The 19,794-nt window shown below is 44.3% G+C and overlaps 1 protein-coding gene across 1 annotated transcript in view; it reads right to left on the reverse strand.

Moving 5' to 3' along the window:
• Window positions 1-19,201, reverse strand: part of CDH17 (cadherin 17) — a 48,938-nt gene extending 29,737 nt beyond the window's left edge. The window contains exons 1-7 of the mRNA XM_019550523.1: window positions 19,134-19,201; window positions 15,341-15,410; window positions 10,881-10,982; window positions 9,339-9,476; window positions 6,559-6,700; window positions 4,748-4,906; window positions 3,771-3,970 (exon numbers count right to left, since the gene is read on the reverse strand). Coding sequence (XP_019406068.1) covers window positions 3,771-3,970; window positions 4,748-4,906; window positions 6,559-6,700; window positions 9,339-9,476; window positions 10,881-10,982; window positions 15,341-15,391 — 792 coding nt within the window. The 5' untranslated portion in view covers window positions 15,392-15,410; window positions 19,134-19,201. The remainder of the gene's footprint in view (window positions 1-3,770; window positions 3,971-4,747; window positions 4,907-6,558; window positions 6,701-9,338; window positions 9,477-10,880; window positions 10,983-15,340; window positions 15,411-19,133) is intronic.
• Between the last annotated feature and the right edge of the window lie 593 nt (window positions 19,202-19,794).

Here is a 19,794-nt window from a genome sequence, read left to right on the forward strand (position 1 = left end):
ACTTCCTGCCCTTTGGGCAGGGGGCTGGACTCGATGATCTCCCGAGGTCCCTTCCAGCCCTAATGTCTATGAAATCTATGAAATCTGTGGACACATGACAAGGTGCAGTTAGCCTTGCTGACCGCGTCCTCATATTGTCAGCCCATGTTCATTTTAGAATCTATAATGACTCCAAGATCTCTTTCTGCCACTGTGCTTTCAAGAAGGGAGTTCTCCAGCCTATAGATATGCTGCTGATACTTTCTGTCCGAGTGCAGTACCCTGCACTTGTCAGTATTGAATCCCATCCTATATTCGCCCACCCCTGTAACTTGTCCAGGTCCAGTTATATCCTGTGGACTTCTAGCATGTCCACTTTGCCCCAAATCTTGGTGTCATCAGCAAATTTCACCCCCTCGTCCAAGTCACTAATAAAGAAAATGAACAATGCGGGCCCAAGGACCAACCCCTGGGGGACTCCACTGCCCATCTCCCTCCAGGTCAAATATGACCCATCCACCACCATTCTCTGGGTGCGGCCCCCTAGCCAATTTGCAATCCATCTGACTGTGTAGGCATCAATGCCACAGTCACCTAGCTTTTTAATGAGCATGTGTTCCCAGGACTGCAGCACATTGAGCTGTGTTGGAGCAGCCCCAGCTGGCAGAGGGCCCTGAAGGGTCAGCCTGCCATCCTGGGGCTGCTCTTACCTGGCTCAACATGCTGCGAAGGGACTGGGCAGAGCAAGAGAGTGCTCCAGTGTGGGGCTAGCCAGCGGGCAGCCCCAACTCTGAAGCACCCTCATGTCCCAGCCAGCCCCATCAGCATCTACACATGTGCTGTTGCACAGGAAATAACTCCACCATAGGATAGTATTTGTATTTATAAACACTAACCTGTGGAAAAGTTAATTAGTTTCATGCAGCTTAATGGGGATGCATGTGTAGACATTGAGACTTTACTGTGGAGCTAATTAGGCAGCTCCTTAGTAAACATCTCACGTATATGTGCCTTATGGGGGACTGTTCACACCAGGATCCAGACTTAGAATGAGAGAACAGAAAGTAGGGCCGGGGGGGAGAACCTCAGGAGGTCACATAGTGCAGGCCCCTGCACAAGGAAGGATCATCCTTTTCTAAACCATCTTATAAAAGTATTTGTTTAAACTGCTCTTAAAAAAATGCCAAGAATAAGTATAAAGTGACCCATGCACTGATCCCCTTCTAGGTTCCCATGTAGAAGAAAGGAAGCAGCCTAACACTTCTTTCAGATCAGGCATAAACTGGCATGTATTGGCCATGTAACTGTACTGAAATCACCCAAGCACCTGGGACAGGACACCAGATCTTCTGGAGAAGGTCACAGCATCTGCAAATATGACCTTAGTCCTCCAGTGATCCACCCTGGAATTTGGAAACCACTTAGATCTGGATGAACTTCCACCTAGATAGCCTATTACTGATCCTATTACCTGTTACTGATGTAATAAATCTTATTCCAAAGTACAGTAAACCTGGGTTCTTCATAAGTTTTAGTTCCCGAGACATGTGCAAAGATGAAGGTTTGCAAATTAACCTAGGTATAGACAGAGCTATGTCAAACAGCTGAGAGGCTCCTCACTGTTTGCTGCAACATTTATTTCAAAGGGACAATGCTTTTCCAATCAGCTACATGGAATCATTGATGAGCTCCAGCTGAGCAGAGAAGGATGCCTTAGAAGAAAATCTGTCCTTTACTTGGCATCCCACTGACTATTTTCTGGGACGAGAACCACTTAGATCTGGATGATCTGGGTTCTATTCCATTGCATTTTCTGTATGTAATAAATTCTAGTTTAAATTCTATGACTAAATCAGTTTTAAATCAATGTGCCTCTGCTTTCACAGTTCATATTACGCCAAATACCCTGAAAAGTATCCTCTCTCTTCCTTCTTTGCTTTAGCAGAAGACTCAGTACATTTCCTTTACTTCATAGACTATACAAACACCAGCACATTCTTTAAATAAAGAGTAGTAAAAGTGCTTCACATTGCCCTAGGCCAGGGGCAGGTAAAAATACAGCCTGAGGACCACATCTGTCCTGCCAGATATTTTCATCCTGCCTGAACTGTACCCCACCCAGCTCTTCTGCCCATGAGGGTGGGAGCAAGGTGCCCATGTATACAGATGCCCCAAACATACCCCATTGAGTCTTGCTCCCACCCTCGTGGGCAGAAGGGCATGGCCTGGTCAGCATACAGCTTCCAGGTGGGACTGCTGCTGTCCTTGCTGCAGCTGCCAGGGAGCTGCTGGGCTTCCCTGGCATCCCATTTGCTCCATGCAGCAGGTAGGGAAGTGGTGGGGGCATGGCCAGGGGCAGAGCTGCAGCTGCAGAGCAGAGCAGTGCAGAGCATAGGGATGGGGCTGGTGGCTGTGCGGAGCCCACACCCAGAGGGACAGTAGCAGCACAGAGTTCAGGTGGTAAGGGTGTGGATGTGAGGGAGGGTGGGAGGGTGTGGGGACCCCCAAAACATTCCCCCCATGGCATACAGTCCTGGCATGCAGAAGTGGCAGCAGCAATAGGCAGGGCTGCTCAGGGCACTCTTGCCTGGTGCAGGCGCTGGTGCACAGTGGTACATGGCTCCAACCAGCACTGCACATGGGAGTGAGGAGCACAGCCCTGCCAGGCCATCTCTATTGCCAGCGCTCCCCACCATGCACACACTGCCCCTGCACTCATGCGGCACAGGAGGGAAACCCTGCAGAGGGTGGGGAAGGCAGCCAGCTCAGTGTTTGGGGCTTCCCTCCCATGGCACACAAGTGCAGGGCTTGTGCATGTGTGGGAGGAGGCACCAGTGATAGAGACAGCCTGGTGGTGGCTGCGCTCCTCAACGTGATGTGCGGCACTGACCAGAGCTGTGCACTGCTGAGTGTCCCTGCCTCGTGCTACACCATGGGAGGGTATGGGGGCAGTCCCTACACACCCCCACCCTCTCTCACACCTCTCAAACACCACACACCCATACCCTGTTCTCACAACCCCCCACATATACACAACCCCCCAACATACCCTATACCCCAACACACAGCCACACACCCTCACACCCCCCCACACCCGCCCACACCCCACCATACACACACACCCAACCATACCCCCACAGAATATACAAAACTAAGAAGTTATTTTTGAGTTATTATGCAATCACTTCTATATACATACAGTATGCAAATACAAATCATGACAAAAATATTTTTGTAGTAAAATTAAAATATGTTAGAGTAGATGTTTGACTTTCAGTGTATGATTTATTTTGTTTCTGGTTCTAAGATGGCAACCCCACCCTCCCAAAAGGAGTATTTCTGGGGGGCAAGGAGAGGGACTTCTGGTGGCAATGATCAGGGGCTAGGGATGGGACTTCCAGTTCTAAGATGATGACCAGGGGGTGGGGCAACTGTCAAGAGGTGGAGCTACTCACCAAAAATTGCCAAACCTCATTAAGAGGCCCTCCACCTAAAATAATAAAGGCTACATCTAAATCATGCCCAAATTATCACTTGCATGATAAAGATATAATAATGCAACCTGCATTATTCCAAATTTGCAGCCTATATATAAAGTATTCCCAATCCTGAAATCTGTATTCTGTGTTTACCTAGGTCTTTCTTGAGCAAAATGCACATAGACCTTCATGTCCAGCACCGGAGATATACCCAAGTGTTCCAACTAAAGGAAAGAGATTTTGCACTGGGGGTAAGATTTAGGGCAGGTAGATGCATTGACATCAGTCATTTATCTGCTTTCTAGATCCTACCTGAGTGATGATGATGGGATAGGGACCAGGATTGTTCTCTCTGATGTGTACTGGAGGAGGTGCCTTCCAAAGGTTCTCCTTCACAGTGATTTCCACATCAGCATTATTGGCGAAAGCATTCCCTGTCATTCCTGCCAAATCCTTCACTGTGACAACAAGGGTGAAATGATCCTGCTTCTGGGGATCTAACCAACGAGCTCCTAGAAACCAAAACAAAGTGATATGAATGCAACAATACCAAGGCTCTGACGTTACACATACATTGCTTATCTGCAGAGGGATCCTAAACACTGTTTTGTGTACTTGTGCCAGCACATGCTTTTCTATAACTGTTATTCCAAGGTATTTTTCATCGGATTGCTTTATCCTGCTTCCCAAGGGAGAGAATAAGGACTGGAAAGCATAGGTAGTATTTCAAGGTCTGATCAATTCCAGTTGATTTCATGAGGACTTGGATAAGGCCCTTCATTTGTTTCTCTGTCATAATTACCTAAAAGCCCGAGAACTGCTCTTCTGCTGAGTGTAATACTATACTGAAATTTTAATATTTAAATAAATAAATAAACAAACACACGAAGATTTTTGACAGACAATTCTGATTTGGCGCTTATCTGAACTAGCATAAGGTAATGCCATTGTAAAGATGCATTGTCCAAGAAACACCTATTCATGAGAAATATATACTCTACTGGCACTATCATAATTAACTCATAATTATCCATTTTTGTTCTCTCTTTTTTTGGTGCTTAGTCCAACAGGATCCTGTACTGTGACTGAGGCTTCTAGGCACCACAAAAATAGACAATACTCGGTTATACTGTGTGAGATGATAAGAATAACAACTAATTCCACAGAATAACAGAAGACATAGTCTAGTCATCTCTTCCTTAATATTTTCTATATCATCTATCACTACTGCTACTATATCTAAGCAGTTCACAAATACAAGTTTCAACAATGACAATAATTTTCCATACCTTGAGGACTAGTAGCGATTCCTCCAGTTTTATTATTGATCTCAAAAAGCATCTCATGATAGGGGTTAGGAAAATGCTGGAAAATGCTGTAACTCAGCTGTGCATTGGGAGTTGTAGGATCATCAAGGTCAGTAGCATGCACATACATGAAAGGTTTTCCTGTTTGGATTATAGAGGAAAGGTCAGTAAGAGAATGGAGAGAGGGATCATGATTCTCCAGTTCATATAATAATCAGTCACGAGGGGCAGAGAAAGGAAGACCCACAAGAATAGAATCATAGAACAGTGGAGGGAGGGACCCAAGTAGGTCATCTAATCCAACTCCCTGCTCCAGTCAGGCTCATCTCTGATCCATAACCCCAGCCAGCAACTGTTTGTCTTACTTGCTCTTGAAAACTTTCCAGAATGGGGATTCCACAGATTCTCTAAGTAATCTGTTCCAGGGCTTAACCACCTTCCTAGTGAGAAAGTTTTTTCCTAATATTCAAATTAAATGTCCTTTGTTGCAATTTCATAGATTTCATAGACATTAGGGCTGGAAAGGACCTCAGAAGATCATCAAGTCCAGCCCCCTGGCCTAGGGGCAGGAAGTCAGCTGGCGTCATACTGTTACTTCTTTTCCTGTCTTCTGTTGATAGAGAGAAGAGTCTATCACCATGCTCTATAACCACCTTCCAGGTGAAGCCTGTTGCCCATAGATGATACATAAGTGTTGACAGTGCTGGGGCAAGCCTCTGTGCCACTGGCAGCACCGCTGCCCCCGCTGCTGCCAGGCACTGGCTCTGGCCAGGTTGCAGCCCCACACTGTGCCAATGACACAGAAATGGGGGCGGGGGGGGCACGTGGCCCCCCATGCACCCCTCCTCACCTGTCAACTATGCTGTTACCAAATCCCTGCTCAGTCTTATAGAAAGGGAGGGCTGGAAGGACTTCAGGAGGATATCCAATCCACCCCCTAAGAAGTCTTCCCTTCTCCAGATTCAGTAACCCCATTTCTTTAAATCTCTTCTTGTAAATCATATCTCCCAGACCTCTAATCATTTTTGCTGCTCTCTGATGGACTCTTTTCTTGAAGTGTAGTACCCAAAACTGACCATAGGACTTCAGGCAATGCTTTAATAGTGCTGGATAGAGGGGAAGAATCACTTCCCTTGACTTGCAAGCATAGCTCCTATGAATAAAACCATTTATGCTATTGGCCATTTTTTTGTAACATGAACACACAGTTGGCTCATATTCAGCTTATGGTCTACTGTAACCCCCAGGTTGTTTCCTGCAGTACCGCAGCCTAGTCAGTCATTCCCCTATGTGTATTTGTGCATGCGATTTTTCCATCCTAAGTGCAGGACTTTGCCCTCATCCTTAGTGAATTTCATTTGATTGCTTTCAGACCATTTTTTCAGTTTATCAAGGTCATTCTGGATCCTAACTGTACCCTGCAGAGTGTTTGTTCCTCCACCCAATTTGGTACAATCTGCAAATTTACTAAGTATGCACTAATGCACTCGGAACCTCTCAGCACCTACATTAATCAGGCTAAATTTATAGCCCTAACATCAAATCCCTCGGAGAATCTTATAGGTCCTGCCCCAGACACTTTCTCTCCCCACCTACACCAGGGGTGGGGAATTGTTTCATCAACTAACTCTCCACCAGCAGGGAGTTCTTCTGCCCAGAGGGCGTTCTCTGCTATCTATATCTGAGTAGCTTGGGGTCACTTTGCACTGCTTAAGCCAGTAATCCAGAATGAATAGAGAAAATGTAAGAACGATTAAAATCTTAACAACAATTATAATGACAATGGCAGTTACCTGCACGTGAAGGTAGTGGCCTCACTACTCCAAAATACTTTGGCTGGTCAAACTGTGGCTGGTTATCATTGATATCCTGAACATTTATAGTGATAACGTAGGGACCTTTTACTTTCTGTCCCTTTGCATCTACGGCATACACCTAACAATGAAAAGAGAAATAAATGTCAGAGACCAGTTCTCATGTAAGTGAATTTGACCATTGCATCAGCCTGAGTCAAATGGTCTAGACCAGTGACATCACCAGTGAGATACTGTACTTTCTTTCCACCCACTCCAGGCCAAGTAGCTGAGAACTGTATTTGGGCTGCTGATGCTTATCCCAGCCCTCCTGCTCCCTGGCTGGCGTTGGGCAGATTCCAGCAGGTGGGGAGGATGGCTGGGAACTCTGTCCATGCTGCCACTGCTTCTCCCTCTCCCCCACACCTCTCAGCTGCAGCACAGATGCATCTTGGCCCCACTGCAGCTCCCCCCTGGCTGGAAGCTGAGCCCATGCTGCAGCCTTGGGGAGCATTGGCTGGTAGGGAAAAGAAACCTCAGCAAGAGTGCAACTGGAAGTTGCCTGGCCCTGATGCAGCTCCTCACAGCTGAGCCCCTGAACAGGCACAGGCAAAGCCCTCCAGCTCCTGGGCTGGATCCAGTGATTACATGGACCAAACCTGGCTCATGGGCCATATGTTGCTGACCCCAGTCTAGACTGTTATTATAATTGTCTAGAGCCTGGATAAAAGTCACAAAGGCAATTGCTGCAACTTTCTCTCAACAAATCTTGGTACAACCCCTTTCAAAGGAGTAAGTTTCACTGGACTGGAGTGTCAGTACCACAACCCCTTACTACAGTTCATATCATTTTGGCTTCATGACATTGTTCACATGGTAGTTTCCGCTGGACAAAAGCCAGCAATTAGGAAGACGATCATCCTCATGAGGTGGCCTGTTTCAGTAATAGTCTGAGCTCCTTTTCCCCATGATTCCCCCATGATTTCCCCAGACATTAGTTAAGGCTGGATTCTGAACATTGTGGATAAGGCAAACTCTTCAGGACAGTTCAGTGCCAGGAATCAGTGTCTTTCATCTTTATAGTTCCATAGTCCAATGCGGACTATCAAACTATGTGTATGGGGCATTGCTAATGGTAAAAGTGTCAAGAAAAATAATTTGATTCAGAGGGCTTGCCCTAAGGATGAGCCACAGAAGAGCAAAACTGTGCAGGATTTTCCAACTCAGGAAAAGTTTTGAGGTCTTGATTTTTTTTTTCATTCTGAATGAAAATGGAAAACAGTCTTGAATTTATTTGTTGGAAAACAAGCTTGGAGAAATTCCATTTTGCAAGAACTGAAATTGATTTTTTGTTGATTCATTGGCTGCCTAGATTTCTAGGACAAGACAAATCATTTAAGTGAAAAATGTATTGAATGGCTGTAATGTGAGATTATGTTAGAAACGTTTGATCCAGCTGATCCATTCAAAACCTAGAAGAGTGCCAATGATTTGGTAAGATAAGTGAGACTGAGGATATGTCTACATAACATCCTGGGATGCTGTGAAGTCTTTTCAAGGGTGCCGCACAACATTTAGCACTGTTAGGTGTGCAAATATGGTTTACAAAATTAAAACCAGAGATTTTGAATAGGGCTTCATAGGTTTAAAAATATTCTGACCTGTTGTGGTCTTTCTACATTCTTTGCAAGAAAAGAATTGCTCTACCATTTTTTATAGTAAAAAAAACAAGTAAAAATTAAGATCTCACATTTTCTGAGGGGTGCCTACAGTCTAACAAGGGGGTGTCTTCAGTTCAGAAACACTGGTCTACACAGTAAAGTTTTTGCTCCGAGATAGTTTGAGTACAAGAAGCAATATAACTATATTAGTACAGGACTCTGCCCAGGGTACTTAGACCTACTGAGAAGTAGGATATATTAGCGCAGGTGGATTGCCATGCTTTTGCATCTGTACTTATTTTGGTACCCAAACTGTATCTCTGCTCAGCAGTGCATGGTGCCATTGTAGATATACTCAGAGATAAAATGGAAACAGAACAAACAAGAAGGTCTTGCTCATGCTCTACATTTACACAGGAACTTTTCTTACAAAATGGAGGATGACAACATTGCTTCAGCATTTGGTTTGATATACTGAGTTTTTGCAAATGTTTACTGGGTGCATCATTAGTACACTATTAACGTCATCAACCAGATTCATAGTCTCATCACAAAAAGATATGCAGTTAGTTTGACAGGTTCAATTGGCATTAAGTCTCATTTCCTTTGTTGTTGTTGTTATTTAATTCTTTCTTGAGCCCTATATTAACCATTATTTTACTTGAGATCAATACCAAATTGACATGTCTCTAATGATACCCAGGTCATCTCATTTACCTTTTCAAATATTGACATGTTAGGTTTTTTCTAGGTTTTTGGAACTTCCTTAGATCATATCTGCATGGTAAACTTACCAAGTGCAGCAGTACTGCACACTGTGCTTCAGACTACCTCTTAAACTTGAAGCACTGTATCTTGGGGGAGCACCAAGGTCAGGTGAATTAGCATGGGAGTTCAGTTGATCCCTGTCCTTCCTTCCCCTTTTCGTATTAGTTTAATATAGTGATCTGTCCCAGTTCTGACAGATGGGATGTAAGGTCTTGGATCAGAACCTGCCTGCAAATGGAGGTCTGAAGGAACAACTGGAAATTTGGGGGAAGTTTTCTCCTCAATTTCAGGTTTTGGCAAAAAAATGCAAAATAATTACTACTCCCTCCCTATTTTTCACCCAGCATTTACCTGTAGCTTATAGACTGCTTTGGTTTCTCTGTCTAAAGTCTTATTGAAATACAAAATTCCTCGCTTTGGTCCAATTTCAAAGATGCCATCTGTTTCACCACTTAGTCTCAGACTATCAGCAGGTGGCTCTATTATGAACTACAGGAGAAAAAGGAGAAAGAAAATCAAGAGGTTAGTGTAAAAGAGTATTACATAACAACTTTTTCTTGGAATTCATTGTTAGCATTACTTCCAAATGGAGCTGGAGAGATGGTATTCAAGTAGTTTGCTCAACCAAAGCAGGTGTTTTTCATTTTAAATGCTTCAATGAATTGTTTTGAACTCTAGCAGGGACTAAGGGTTCTGCATCCTCCATAGCAAATATCTCCTTATAATGCTTGTTTGAAGATAAGAATGGGATGACATGACCCTCTCATCCCACATCTATCTGTCTGTTTTCTCTGCTATGTTCCTGCCTGAAAAAAACATAGCAATGGTCACTTGGAGTGACCTGCCTGTGTGGCAAAGGGAACTTCTAAGAAGAGAGAGTTGCAGAAATGAAATGAGCAATGTTTACCTGAATCCAAGACAACTTTGCATTTAAGATGACCCCCCATTAATTAGATACAATACATGGAAAATATATACATTTGTTATAATTTTCCAGGTTTAGAATGTATTGCAGGGTCATCTTAAATTCACCTCCCCCCACTGCAGTTAAGGCAGCAGCAGCATAGGGGCAGGTGGGGGTGGGGGCAGGCCGCAGGGGAGACCAATAGTCTTCCCCCTGCCCCTTCTCCCCTCCTTTCCCCCCTTGCTGCTTGCCCCACCCCCACTCCCAGTATCTGTACACCCCAGCACCTATGCACCCTGGTGCCTGGCCCCCCAGCACCTACCTCTGCTACTACTTGCCCCCTGCTCCTGCTTGCCTCCGTGCCTATGCCCGCTGTTGCCTGCTCCCCACCACCTGCCCCCCTGCCTGTCCCTTCTACTAACTCTACCCCCCTGCCACTTAACCGGTAGCTCCAGGCTGGGGCACGAAGCACACGATCACTCCAGCCACCACCTGACCATGCAACAGTAGTTGCGGTGGTGGGCTGAGACTGGAGCTGGAGCTGATGCTGCATGGTTGAGAGGAGGCCAGAAGGTCCATGTGCTCTATGCCTTGGGCTGGAGCAGGGCCAGAGCCAAAGCCAAGCCGGAGGGTAAACGACAGCGCTGGGGCCAGGCAGCGGGGAAGCAGGGGATGCTGGAGGAATGCTGCAGCTGTGGTCTGACTCTGACCCCTGATCCTGGGATGGGACCAGAGTCAAGAGCCACAGCAGGCCCCCCTGCTTGTACTCAAATCCAAGATGAGGGGCTTTTCTCATGTTAAATGGGGGGATGGGGACTTTGTCTTGAGTTCAAGTAAATACTGTAATTGCTTGTGTTCATTCACTAGGATTATACTAATATCCATTCTAGATTTATTCTGATAAATTTTGGTTTCTTTAATTGAGTTTTCAGATAATGGAAGCCTGTGGCTTTTGGGGTCACTGATAAACTCTCCAAGATGATGATTACCTGGTATAGGTACTGAAATCCAATTGTACCTTCTTGAACGCTGAAAGTCATATCTTGCAGAGGTCCGCTTAGATGCAGTTCCTCTGTATGCTGGCAGGCAGCCTGTAGGGAGGGTAGGGAAGGAATATGTTGGTATTAATTGTGATTAAGCAGTTGCTTGGCCTTCCCTTCACAAGAATGAAGCCTTACATTTATTTATTTTGCCCTAAAATAATGTGAAGTGAGCAGCCTGGGGATGGCTGGCTTGTACTGTGCCCCATCTTGTCGGTTTTTAAATGTATGTCCATTTTGAAAGTCCATGTCCTGCCTTAAAGTTTACTTCAAAACAAATAATTTAAAAAAGAAATACATTAACTAAATTCCAGATGATCATCTTGCAAGAGTCATCACTTTGCCTGCATAAAAGGACAGAGGGGACAGACTGGCCCCTTCTGCAGAGCTCTACGGAAGAGGCAACGTGTAGCTGCAACACCCCAGAAGCCTCTTACTTTCCTGTCAGCTGACAGGCTACAGGATCGAGCCTTGGTCCTGCCACTTGCTTACAGGTTTCTAAGCCAAACAGTGGGCCTTCAAAGCCTACTTCTCTACCCTTAGCAGCCATAGCAATCTGGGTAGATCCAGCAGAGGGATGTGGGACATCAGAGCTTCCTTCTTTCTTCCCCCTTCTGCCTGGCAATCTTAATCAAAATAAGCAAGTGGAAGAAGCTGAGAGCAGACAGAGGCAAGGCTTGGTAAGTCTTCAAAAGATGGTGGTTGGCTGTAAACTATCAGAGGATTATATTAAAATATTATGACATAGATTCAAAAATCAAATTCAAAATTATGAAGAATATCCTTGATAATGAATCCTTTAAACAAGCAGTTTGTACATTTTGTTACTCAATTCAAGAGATTTATATTCTTTTCCTTGTGGCTTACAAGTGACTTGCCATTGTGTCACTTGCTCTGATATGCCTAAAGTGCAGACTGTAAAAAAAAATAGCTGTCTCATCACTCAGGAACTTGGCTGCTGAAAATTTAATGTAAACTTGCATCAGTGGCTGCTGTCTTTTTAAGGGGAATGACGTTCAGTGAACTTGGTGGTGTTCCAGTATACCCTTGTGTTCATTATGACCAAACCTCCCTGTCCCTTGGAAACTCTGCACATGGACATGTTGTTCAGTTTTTCATCCTACCCTAATAACTCGGAGCTGCTCTTGCTGTGAATCCAAAGTTGCCAAACAGAATCTGTTTTTGCAGATGTAGCTTTTACCTACCAGAAAGCCCAGCCTAGGATTCAGCTCATCTGATTGATATTTGTATTCCCTTCTCCCTATCACTGTGGCCTTGCCTGGGCCAAAAAACCAGACCATCTATACTGACATAGCAGTATTATTACATACTACAGCCAGCTGTGCTGGTATAACTCCTGTGTAGACACTATGAGGATTTATACACACACATTTGTCTGCTCTGACATGCTGGAAAACCCCTGGGGTGGAACAAACTTGATTAATCAAGTCTGCTCTACACACAAGCTGATGTGCCTGGCGCTGCATTGCATGCATTTGTATAAATAGCAAAATGTATGTCAACACTGAGAAAATGGCAGTGGTGCACTTTTGAGTGAAAACACCTTTGATGTGTTTTAGTTCAAAAGTGTACTGCTGTCATTTTCTCAGCGTTGATGCATATTTTGCCATTTATATAAATGCATGTGCTGCAGTGCAAGCATGTATACAAATGCCTTATATTCTAGAATAAACATGATTTTATTCTTGTAGAATACGACTACTTCTGTAATTCTACTGGCCTGTGGAGACAAGCTCTAAGGCTGCGTTCAGACGAGTACGGCTGTGCGGTATGCAGCGCTGCAGACATGACTGTGGCACCACAAACCATACGTTCAGTTGTTCTCCACACTGCAAGGGAGCAGCGTAGTGGGGGGAGTCGATCCCTGGATATCCAGGGGTCAAAAAAACCTGTGCAGAAAAAAAGCAGAGTGGTGCATGCAGGAGCAGCTCATGCCACTCAAAACCAGAACCTGGCTGGCCAGAGCTGTGCTCCAGCTGCTGGCCAGGCTCCAAGCAGCAGGATTGCTGCTGCAGCTCCAGGAGGCTCCCAAGACCCCAGGTAAGGCTTCTGAAGCCAGCCCAGTGCTGGCCCCAGCCTCCCCTACCCCACCCAGGGCAACCAGAGGACACCTGGCACAGGTGTTCCCCCCGGACAACTAGTGGCAGCACAAGGTGTCCCACTGCTAGTTGTCCTCAGGGAAACAAATGTCCATGCTCATATGGACGCAGCCTAAGAGGGTGCCTAGTCTATGGCATGATTTTCACTGGAAGCGAGATCCTGTAATTTGTGGGACAGTTTCACCATAGAAATTCAGACGAATAGGCACAACACAGCAAAATGTACTTGCAATGATGAGTAGTAAAGTCATAGACTATACTTACAGGTTTCAAAGGGAAACATTTAATACAGGTTATGAAAGAGGCCTTTCAAACCTCAGTATGGTTAATCAGGAAGCAACATTTGTCTTGTATCTCTAGTCAAGGACCAGTAATGTCAGATCCATGCATGCTAAGAATAACAGTGTTGTTCTGAGATGTGGGTTTGGGTGGCCTTTTTCTTGCTGCCATTTTTGGCATTCACGTCACTTGAATCTGTGTGCTTCTGGAGGCCAGGGCTAGCAAGCAGCTTCCTGGAGTCCAGGTGCAACACAAAAAGAACAACTCAATTTTGTGTTGGGTGGCTAAAAGCTCAGAGAGGTTCATTGCCTCTTTGCCAGTACACTAGCTGGCCTGTTTAGCAATCAGCCCAACTCAATAGAATTGCCAAGGACAATGATAGCAAGACCATGTACAAATTAACTCCCCTAGCTCATTACAAAGAAACAATCCTAGCAACACCTATATTTATACCTGAAACACTCAAGTTTTTGTGCCAATGATTATCTTTCTTTTTGCCAAAATATCTGTTTTTACTTGTTCTTTTGCCAAGTGCATACCTGGCTCCCTTCATTTCCTCTCTTAACTCCTTTCTTTGTACCAGCCCCCCTGCTCATTAGTGTGTTCTTCCTTTTCTACACCTTTTATCAGGGCATTCACTGATCAGAGAGGCCTATTCTTCCTAAGCTGTTTCTTAGAGCCTTAGCTATGTCTTAGCAAAACCAGAAGTCCCACGAATAGCCATGGATTTTGCCATTTTTCTTCACATAAGGAAACAATCTCCATGAGTCCTGGGGTACTAGTCATGAAGGTACTGCTCAGAAAGATCAAAGTGAGCAGGATCTGGCCATACAGATTTTAAACTAGTTTAGGTCATTAAATAGTGCTTTTGGAGGGATTTTACTCTGTCATGTTTTACAAGGTGACTTCCTTCTTTTGAAAGTACAAAGGCAAACACTATATAAGCCAACTGTAGGGTTCAAAGTTTAGTTCTTCTAGCAAGGAACAGATATCTCTTCTTGTCAATTAAACTGCTTTAAGTTAGCTGTAAACACTTCCAAATGCAACAAGAATGAATCATAATCTATTCATGAAACAGTAAGGGATGAGGGATTCGCTCTTTGTCCCATTTTTGTCCAGCAGGTGCTACAATCCTGTGTAAAGTCAATGCAGTTGGTGCAGTGCAGATTCAACAGTTCTATTGTCACAGCCACTGGCAATAACAATTGGAAAGAGAAGACGTAAGATCCCAGAGTTCAATCTTGAAATAATCCTACTAAAGTCAATAGGATTAATTAAGAAGCACAGTTTATGCATGGTGCCCAGGTCTCTGTATTTCATAGGTCTGAATCAGATTTTGTTATACTTCATGTTAATTGCCAATGCAAAACAGGAGCCTAACTGTCCAACTTTTATAAATATCACCAATTACTTTGACTTGACTGGTCTCTTCCAAAAGGAAAGACTATTCATATAAGCAAAAGTTATCAATTTATGCCATAGATACTTCACTGCAAATTGAATTTCATGGGAAACTGAAGATAAGTAATGTGCATGATTTAAACTACATAGCAAGTGGTGTTACAGAGCAAATAACAGAGTAGCAGGAGTGTAAATTATAACACAGTAACCAGCACCAGGACACTATAAAACGTCTTCAGTGTTTGATGATTTAGTGGCTGTTTTTTAAATCTTTAATAATGCAAGTTTCAGCTATAAAAAGCAACTTAATCTCACTATTATCAGATTCAGTTATTACAGAGAAAAATAAGGCTTTTCCCCCATACTTGAAACAAGTTGTTCACAAAACTCTTCTTTCTGAGTGACTGATATTAATTTTAAACTTTTGAATAAAAACATAAATGTCCAGGACTTATGTCATAGTAGCATAAACACTCTATATGGAAGATGCTGCCAATTCACATGCCATTTCTGAATTACAGATTTTTCTGAATTACAGATTAAGGGCATGGATATGGCTATCAAGATTTGTTGGGTTGTTTATCACGGAAAGAAAAACTCATGACTTACCAAATGAAATACAAGGAGGTAGAATATGTGAAGTCCATGTAGTATAAACATCTTGGTGATTTCTTGGCTCCTGTAAATGAATGCATCTTAGTTCTAATATCTTTAGGTTATTTTACTCCTAAAATTGTTAGTTTATAATCATGAATAAAAACTAAAAATAAACTCTGTGTGATAACGGTAAAGCTCCTTAGTCCATATATAAGCAGCCATAAAATATCCTGAATTCCAAAAGAGCCAAGCACTGATGATGGCCATGGCCCTTTGGGTCCTTTGGGCTATGGACAGACATTCAAGAAGCTGGAGCTTGAACAGATTCAGCCTTTGCAAGTTAGTCTAACCTGGCTAGACTTAACCGGTTTGTAACCACACAGACATGTGGGCACATGCTTGCAGTTGCTCAGCCCAGAGGCCCAGGGGCGCTAAAGCGTGCCCTCAGCTGCAGGAAAGGTGTGCTGGGGGGTGTGACCAGTCTGGGCTGAATGGGCCAGAGGAAACTTTAATTCCTCACTCCCTGTCCTACCAGCAGGGACCTGAGCCAGGTCTGCTGAGTACCCCGCTTCCCCTCATTGCTGAATCCATGACCAGCATGGGCCCTGAGCCAGAGAGGGTGTGGGGGATGCTATTCTCCCCTCTACCACCACTGCCCCCAGGGGGCTGCAGCGCCATGCAAGGCTGAGGCAGCTTCCTTCAGCCTGGCAGTTTCAACCTGAGCTGGGCTAAAGCTGCTGGACTGAAGGGAGCTCCCCCAGCCCTAAGCAGCGCTGCACAGTGCAGCAAGTGCTGCAGCCAGAGGCGAGGGGAGAGAGTCCCGCCAGGTCAAGCCAACTTCCTCTCACCTGACGCAGTGACTCCCCCTCCCCTACAGCCCTGCGGCTTATGCCCCGTGAGTGGAGCTGTGGCAGCAGCCCCCAGACTGAAGCCTTCCACCCAGGTGCCTTCACCTTCCACGGCATCTGGGAGCTGGAGTCAGAGCTTCATGTGCTCCCCCACCCCAGCAGTGCGGCGTGGCACAGTGGTGGCAGCAGCAGCCTGCAGCTGCTTGTTAGGCTGCAGCCCTGGGTGCTGCACAGGGCAGGCGGCACAGCAGTGGTGGCTGGCCAGCTTAGGACCTGCCACCACCTCTGAGCTGGCCCAGGAAGCCCACTCCCCAGCCAGCCCCCAGCTGGCAGGGCCAGATGCTGACTGGCAGGGCCCCGGGTGGGGGGGGGGTCAGGGACTGGGGTTATTCCCCCTCCCTCCAGCATCTGGTGGAGGAAACAAGGAGGGAGCTTATTCTGCCACTCAGTGGTGGTCAGGGCTGGCAGACCTGGCTGCAGTCCCCCAGAGGCGGTGGGAGTAGAGGAGAGAATAACCCTGCTCCTTGCCCCCTCTGGCTCAGGGGCCATGCTGGCCCATGGCTGCAGTAGCAAGGGGGAGTGCTTAGCAGACCCCACTGGGGTCTCTGCCGGTGGGACAGGAAGGGGGGAATGAAACCCCTCTCTGTCCAGACCCCGCCCCTGCCTGCCCCAGCTCTGGCTGGGGAGCAGAGGGGCAGGGCCAGCCCTGCTGGGCTGCAGCACAGAGCCCAGCCCAGACAGCGTGCCGGGATGCTGGGGGACTCTGGTGTAAGTTAAACCAGGAAGGGGTCTGGGACAGATACTGCATAAACCAGCTTGAACCAAATCAGTTAAGTCTGGTACTACATTCAACCAGGTTTATCTCAAACCAGTTTTGGTCATTTTGAAACTGGTTTATGTGCATTGAACTTATGTTCTGTTACAGATTTAAACCAGCTCCTGATCACCAGTTTATGTGTAATGTCTGTCCCTAGCCTTGAAGTTAAGGGCACTATGTAGGAGCCCAAAGTTTCAAAAATCGTGTGTATGAAATTCTCTTCCCCTGCTATTTATAAAGGACAAGAACAGTTCTGTAAAAGCAGGACCACTGCAGAGTAGAAATCAGTGTTGCACCAAGCAGTGTTAACCTCTTTGTCAATAATCTATGTTGCTTGGAGAATAGTGTATTGGCTTTGGCCTGAGTATGTATGTATCTATCAGTATCCAAGTCTCCTGAAGGGCTCCGAGGGAGTGAAGAATATAGTATAGGATCACAGCCCTCCACTTGTCCACAGTTTAAGGCATTTCCATCCCATTTATTTCTTTTTTGTCCTTTCTTCCTTGCCCTACACATAGGAACAATATTGCCCAATACTGCCACCAGCTTTGGCATACAAAGGTTAGACAGCATGTAGTGACACTGCCCAAGACAAGGCAGATTTTACAACCCACTTGCTCTTGTCAGTAGTCATGACTGATGAAAGTAGCTCCACTGACCTCACTAGGGTGACTTGCATAAACAAAGACAAATTGCATATACAGAGGAAGGGAGCAAAGGTATCTCAACCTGTTTAAAATGCAACAAACAATTTAAGTCAACATGAAAACAGCAATTTTCAGAAAACGAGGGTTTACATCAAAACTTTGTTGTCAAGTGTTGATTTTTCTTTGAAAAGCTTAAATGAAGCCTTCCTTTGAAAGGCTATTTATCCTTTCTGGCATCAAGAAATCTAGGATATGGGCTTAGCAGTACTGAGAGGAAAAAATTTAGAACCAGCCAAGCTCATGGAGAAGGTGTGAACTGATCTTTACTTTATCTTATTATGAGTGGGAGATTTTTTTCTCTTTTCATAAGGCAATCCTGAAAAGGGGATTGAATTTCAACTTCATGTACCATTTAGACTATGTAAAAGCACTTATGTACATGGCATAAATCCACGCAAATCTGACTAAGAAATACAGCAATATGAGTTACATTTGTTTCCTAAGCCACTGTCTGGGTGTCTTATTTCTTATTACTTTCTTCTCTAAATGTAATAAAAACTGTACATGCTGACAAAACTCAAGATTGAGATTTGATCAATGCTTTTTCTTCATCGTAGCCTTTTCTACCACAAGGCAGGAACAGTATGGCTACTGTATGGCTTTCCAGATTTTATGTATCATGGCATTCTGTGGGTCGGATCACTCTGAAACACATTATTCCTCTGTCCATCCCCAGTAAAACCAAAACTCGTGAGATCTGAAGACAGAAAATTGCCCACTAAAAAAAGCAAAGCCTGCTTTGAATTAAATATATATATATTAATGCATATATATAAATATGTATTTTAATACACACTAGGTCAGTTGGAGTCAAGAAGAGGGAGAAATACCTACCTAATCTTTTTTGTAACTAAAAAAAGAAGAATTTGCATCTGACTCCTGAGATCATGGTTTCACAGTTATAGATCAATAGGTATGCTCCACACTTTCTCTGAAGATATCCATAATGATTTTCTTATAGACCCTCTGGCTAAAATAACTAAAAATTTACCATAACAAATATGAAAATATCTCAGCAACTTTTGTTAATAAATATTCTGTGACTGTAGACATTAATCACCTATGAAAAAACAAACTAAAAAATATCTGGTTCCACAAACATTTGTTTTAAGATTAATTTCAAAACCCATTTTAAATTTTTGTTTTAGATGGTCACGTTTTCAAGTTTAAAACACTTTGCTTTGGAAAAAAGACACTAATCTGCATTAGGACAAACCACTCCCAACACAAAACCTGACATTCTTCATTTTCCAGGAAAAGAACAAGAACAATACATCAAGTTGCTAACATCACCCAAAAATAATCCAATCCCTTACTTCCATTTGTAAAATATATCTTTCAAAGGGAGGTGGATTAGATAACACCATACCTCAAGGATGAAAACCTTGTTTCTTCATAAAATACATATTCCCTCTTTTAGCCCTTACACTCACCTGTTGAGGTTAGTAGTGCCAAGCCTGTGCTTCTCTGCACAGTTTATGGTTTCTCAGACTCACCCAAGAGCTTGGCTCAAATATTAACTACATGGATCTGTAAATGACTAGGTGTGGCATGCCATGGAGGGAAGCAGTTTAGCTAAGTAATTGCTCTTTCAGTATTTTCATTTCTGTATGGATAGTCTAACTGAGCTCAACTTCTCAGTGATGGTTGCAGGAGTTAAAGGCAACCAATATGTGGCTGGAAGTTGAGAAGAGAAATTTTTCTTTCTGTGAGAGAAAAAGCAGAAGTGAAACGTCCTCTGGAGATCATCTGTTTCTCACTGCTAGTAATGGATCGAGCTCAAAGGACAAGAATTTGGACCTGAGAATGACCTGTCTTTGAAGCAGTTGATCAATGCATATGGAAAACACAACCCATTTACTGAGAATATTGTAGTACTAGGCTGGGACTTAGGACATTTGAAGAGCAAATGAAGTTTGGGGACATTAGAGAGAGATTAAATCACATTAAAAATGGCCACCCAAGCTAACTTAGTTGCCCAGGTGTGGATAGTTAAATCAATCTAAGTGCAAACTGTTCAGACAATTAGATTGGTCTAAAACTGGCTGACCTAATCTAAGTTAAGTGTACCTCACAGGTAGGGTTAACTTAGAT

Source organism: Crocodylus porosus, unplaced genomic scaffold (genome assembly GCF_001723895.1).
Source record: "Crocodylus porosus isolate Cpor-Errol unplaced genomic scaffold, CroPor_comp1, whole genome shotgun sequence".
Lineage (NCBI taxonomy): Eukaryota > Metazoa > Chordata > Crocodylia > Crocodylidae > Crocodylus > Crocodylus porosus.